General features: G+C 52.3%; 1 protein-coding gene across 1 annotated transcript; it reads right to left on the reverse strand.

Annotated features, from left to right (window-relative positions):
- Positions 1–1,908: 1,908 nt before the first annotated feature.
- LOC100281252 (uncharacterized) lies at positions 1,909–3,116 on the reverse strand. The gene has a single exon (NM_001154171.2). The coding sequence runs from the start codon at positions 3,039–3,041 to the stop codon at positions 2,049–2,051; it is 993 nt and encodes a 330-aa protein (NP_001147643.2). The 5' UTR covers positions 3,042–3,116; the 3' UTR covers positions 1,909–2,048.
- Between the last annotated feature and the right edge of the window lie 1,301 nt (positions 3,117–4,417).

The raw sequence follows: 4,417 nt of genomic DNA on the forward strand, positions 1-4,417 counted from the left end.
CCCCGGCTGCGGATCTCATCTTTTCCATAGTGTCAGCCTGTCAGGGAGCACAATCAACACATCGAGCCAGCCGACGATGGATCTCAAAAAATTGCTACGCCTGACATGCACAATTGGTCTGGCTGTTCGTGCGTCGCATCGCGGTCAGGCTAGATGTGCACTGGCCGCGTCGGCAGATCGGCGTCCACGGTCCACCCCGGTGCGGACCGCGGGCAGCCCCGCCCCGGAATGCGGTGGCCTTCGTCGGGACTGGGAGCGGGAGGGGAGGCCGTATGTGGCGCGCACACGTTTGCGGGGGCGGGGAGACTGCTCAGTACGTCCCTCCAGTCACCTAGCTGTACTTGCTGGCAGTTGACCCTTCTCCAGACGACACTCTGTTATGTATGAAAGCTCGCAATGAGCACGTGCACGTGACGACGAAATCTAGGAATGGTTCAAACTTCGTTCCTTTATTTTTTTAAAAAAAACTGCAAAATGTATGTGTTCTGGTCATGGATCTGGGAGTCTTCAGTCCAAAACATATGGACTTCTTTCGTGCTAGGAAATAATCACCCCTTTTTATATTATACAGATGAGAGGATGGCGATTGAGGTATCCAATATCTCTTTTTTTACATCTCTTTTGCCTTCATCTGATCATATGCCTTTGCTTATCGTTTGATTGGTGCTCTAGGTTTGCTGGACGATTTAGGGCAACTAACTCGGCGATACCCATACACCTAGAGATGTCAATGGGGAATTCCCCACAGGGTTATAGCATCCCATACCCATCTCCATCATGTTTGATCCATCCCCATACCCATACTCATCATGGGTACAAAACTCATCCCATACCCATCCCCATTCGGGTTTCGGGTCCCCAATGGGTCCTCATCCCCAATTAAGGGATAACTAGGTACTAACATGTAGCACAAACAATCTAGATTTCAGACATCACTACAACGACAAGCACTCATCTATGAATCATGATCCATTCATCCACCCATCAGAAAAGACATAAGTACTTCGGGACCGATAGAAGAAATGGAGAAATGGAGTTTTCTCGCCTCCCTTGGTCACCATCTGAGCTCGTTGGCGCCTGAGAATCCATGGTCGTCACCGTCGTCTAGGCAGGACGTAGCATATGGCTGGTTATTTTAGGGTTTTGTTTTTTACTAGTCTACTAGTTGCCTTGTTGGGCTAGGACCTGGGGCCTGGTGCACTGTCGTGCTGGGCTTGGTGGTTGGCTCGGCCTCAACTCATTCATACAAACACGACAGGTGTACACGTATGAAATACCAATGGGTAATCGGGTTCGGATTATTGCTTCCCAAACCCATACCCGTTTACCCAATGGGTGGAGATTTTGTCCCATATCCATACCCATGGGGACAATTTCCGTCCCATACCCGTACCCTAATAGGGGAATTCCCCACGGGTTGGCGGGTATCGAGTCCCCATTGACATCTCTACATACACCCATGGTGTCCTCCCCCGATGACAGGTGTGATAGTTTCTTTTTTAGCGTGTCTAAAAACTAGCCGTTCTTCTTCGTTCCTCATGTAAACACGACTAATTATTCTTCAACGATTCACCAGTAAGTGTGACATTTTTTCTGTGTTCTTGGGTTCATGTGATTTGAGTACTCTAGATCTAGCTACTGTTTAATTTATTTTAACGTTTTTGAGAACCTGAAAGCACAAGGATGACGGATAGGCAACATTTCGCTGGCTAGAATTCTGTATATGCACACATACATCAGCCCTATACCATATATCAGTCCTCCTAGGCTTACGCCGTAGCCAGCAAAAGACACACCTTGCTCGTGGAGGCCACGCCGAGTCCATCCACGTCCGGAGTTCTTTTTGACTAGGATGGTGTTTTTTTACATCATTTCTGCCTGCAATCCCCCGGTCCAACAAGTAAAAAGTTCTTCAAAAGTGGACGGTACATATCTATTTTTTATGTCGTGTTATGATCCAGTTATCAACACTTAGCACAGTACACTCCTTAATCCTCATACTATACTATATACACAGTGTTGCTACACAATCCCGACAGGATTGTTTACTACACCAAAGTCGAACACGTAGAGGTAGCAGGGTCGAACAGAGCCGGAAGCAGGTACTTCCTCCCATTCGCGCCATTGGCATTGTAGCTCGCCCCCGTCGCGGGGTCCACCGCCAGGTTACCTGCGAAACCGGGGTAGGCGCCGCTGCCGTAGACCCCTGTGCAGGCAGTGGCGGCCTCCAGCGGCGCGTCCTTGTCGCCCTGGTAGAACCCGTCGCGGAACGGGTTGGTCACCGCGCCGGCGACCATGCTGGCGATGTTGATCACCATGCCGTCCGCGCCGACGTCGCCGCTCGGCGGCACGAGCGCCGGCGTCTGGGGACCGTACAGAGGCCGGTGGAACGGCCACGCGCACTGCCCGGGGCACTGCGTGGCGGAGTTGCCGACCCAGACGTACGCGGTCCCGGGGGCCCGGGCGTCGGAGCCGTGCAGGCCGCAGCGGCTCGTGCAGAACCCGTCCACGCCCACGTCCTGCGCGGTGAGCACCAGCGCGATCCCGCCCTTCCTCGGCCCGGCCCGCGCCGCCAGCTGCGGGAGCTGGGCCAGCGTCAGGCGCTTCCCCAGCGAGCACCCTTCGTCGGTGGCCTGGCCGACGAGCGCCACCCGCGCGCCGCCGCCGCCGCCGCCGCTGCCCCTGCCCCGCGCCTTGGAGAGGTACAGCTGGTCGATGGTGCTCCACCACTGCGACACGGACGGGGACGGTGCCAGCGGCGAGGCGGCGGCGGTGGTGAGGGACCCGAGGAAGTCGGTGACCACGGCCTTCTGCGCTGGCGTGAAGCGGCCGTACCAGATTATGGACACCGGGATGCGGCCCTGCAGCACGGCGCCGTTGTGGTACGTCAGGATCGCGCTGGCCGGCGGCTTGTACAGCTCCAGCAGGCTCCTGCCGCCCGCGGAGAGACGTGCCGAGCTCAGGATCAGCACGGACACCAGCGCAAGTGCGACGTGGCTCGTGCTCTGCCAGCCGCGAAAGCAACTATGAGGTGATGCCATTTCTGACTCTCTCGGGGGAGGGATTGGCGACTTGTTATGCTAGTAGCCTGGTAGGTGATGATAGAGTGAAAGTGCAGGAGTGGTTTATGAGTGGTTTCCGAAGAGTGAAGAGGTCAAGTATTTATAGGTCCGAATTCCTCATGTGCCAGGTAGTTTCGTGAAGCCTTCCCTGCCCATCCCTGGGGTAGCTGTTTTTTTTTTTTTTTGAGCGGATAGCTCTGAAACTGACTCAGTGGGAGGCAGCTGGATGCGTATGGATTGGACCCGAGGGCGCGCGACGCTGACTGCGCTGTCGGCTGTGGCCTGTGGCTCGCTTCCACGCCAGGCAGCCACCATGCATGCATGCAGCATGCAAGCAAGCAACGAGCCAACAAGCCACTGTTTTCTTACGTGTATCTATACTACTTAAAACACTAGTTTAACGGCCGTCCCACGTTATTTTTTTACAAATAAACTCTCACAGTTATTTCAATTAACCCACGACACGTCTATAAACAACTCTGGTCCAGACACGTCATGCCGGTCTGCTGACTGTGTCGGGTCAACCCGTTAGCCCGTCGGTCCATTTGATTAAATTAGCGTAAAAGATAGAGTTCAAACTCATGCCTTGATGGAAGAAAGACAGGAGACACAGGGTAAAGCTATCTAACCAGTACAACATCATGCTTAAATGTTTTAGTAACGAATATAAATTATATATATATATATATATATATATGTTTTTTAAAATAAAAAAAATATTCGTGTCGGCCCGACCCGCGTTATTTTTTTTACAAATAAACACTCGCAGCTATTTCAATTAGCCCGCTGCATGCCTATAGATGGCCAAACGGCGACCCAGCACGGGCCGGGACAGACGCCCGCGCGGGCACAACTCTGGCCCAGGAACATTATGCTAGCATGGTGACTGTGCCGGGCCAGACGCTCGTGCGGGCCAAAACTCTGGCCCAGGCACATTATGCTAGCATGGTGACTGTGTCGGGCCAGCCCGTTAGCCCGTCAGTCCATTTAATTAAATCAGCGTAAAATGTTAAAAACAATGAAAGAGGTGGGGTTCAAACTCATGCCCTCATGGAAGAAGAGCAGGAGACACTGGGTAGAGCTGTGTAACTAGTACAACATCATGCTTAGATGTCTTTAATATCGAATATAATATATATATATATATACGTTTTTTTGTAAAATAAAAAAAATATAATCATGTCTGGCTGGACCAGCACTACGGGCCGAGACTACAGCCCAAGCACGGCACGATGTTCTTGGCTCTTACAAGCATTAGGTCGTTTCTGAGACCACATTGGCGCAATGGACTCCGTGGTGTTTGAGGTTGCTGAATTGGATGGAGCAACAATGATTTGTCACGTTAACAGTAAAAT

Source organism: Zea mays, chromosome 5 (genome assembly GCF_902167145.1).
Source record: "Zea mays cultivar B73 chromosome 5, Zm-B73-REFERENCE-NAM-5.0, whole genome shotgun sequence".
Classification (NCBI taxonomy): domain Eukaryota; kingdom Viridiplantae; phylum Streptophyta; class Magnoliopsida; order Poales; family Poaceae; genus Zea; species Zea mays.

Coding starts and splice junctions, on each gene's coding strand:
- LOC100281252 (NM_001154171.2), bottom strand. CDS start 3,041: ATGGCATCACCTCATAGTTGCTTTCGCGGCTGGCAGAGCACGAGCCAC.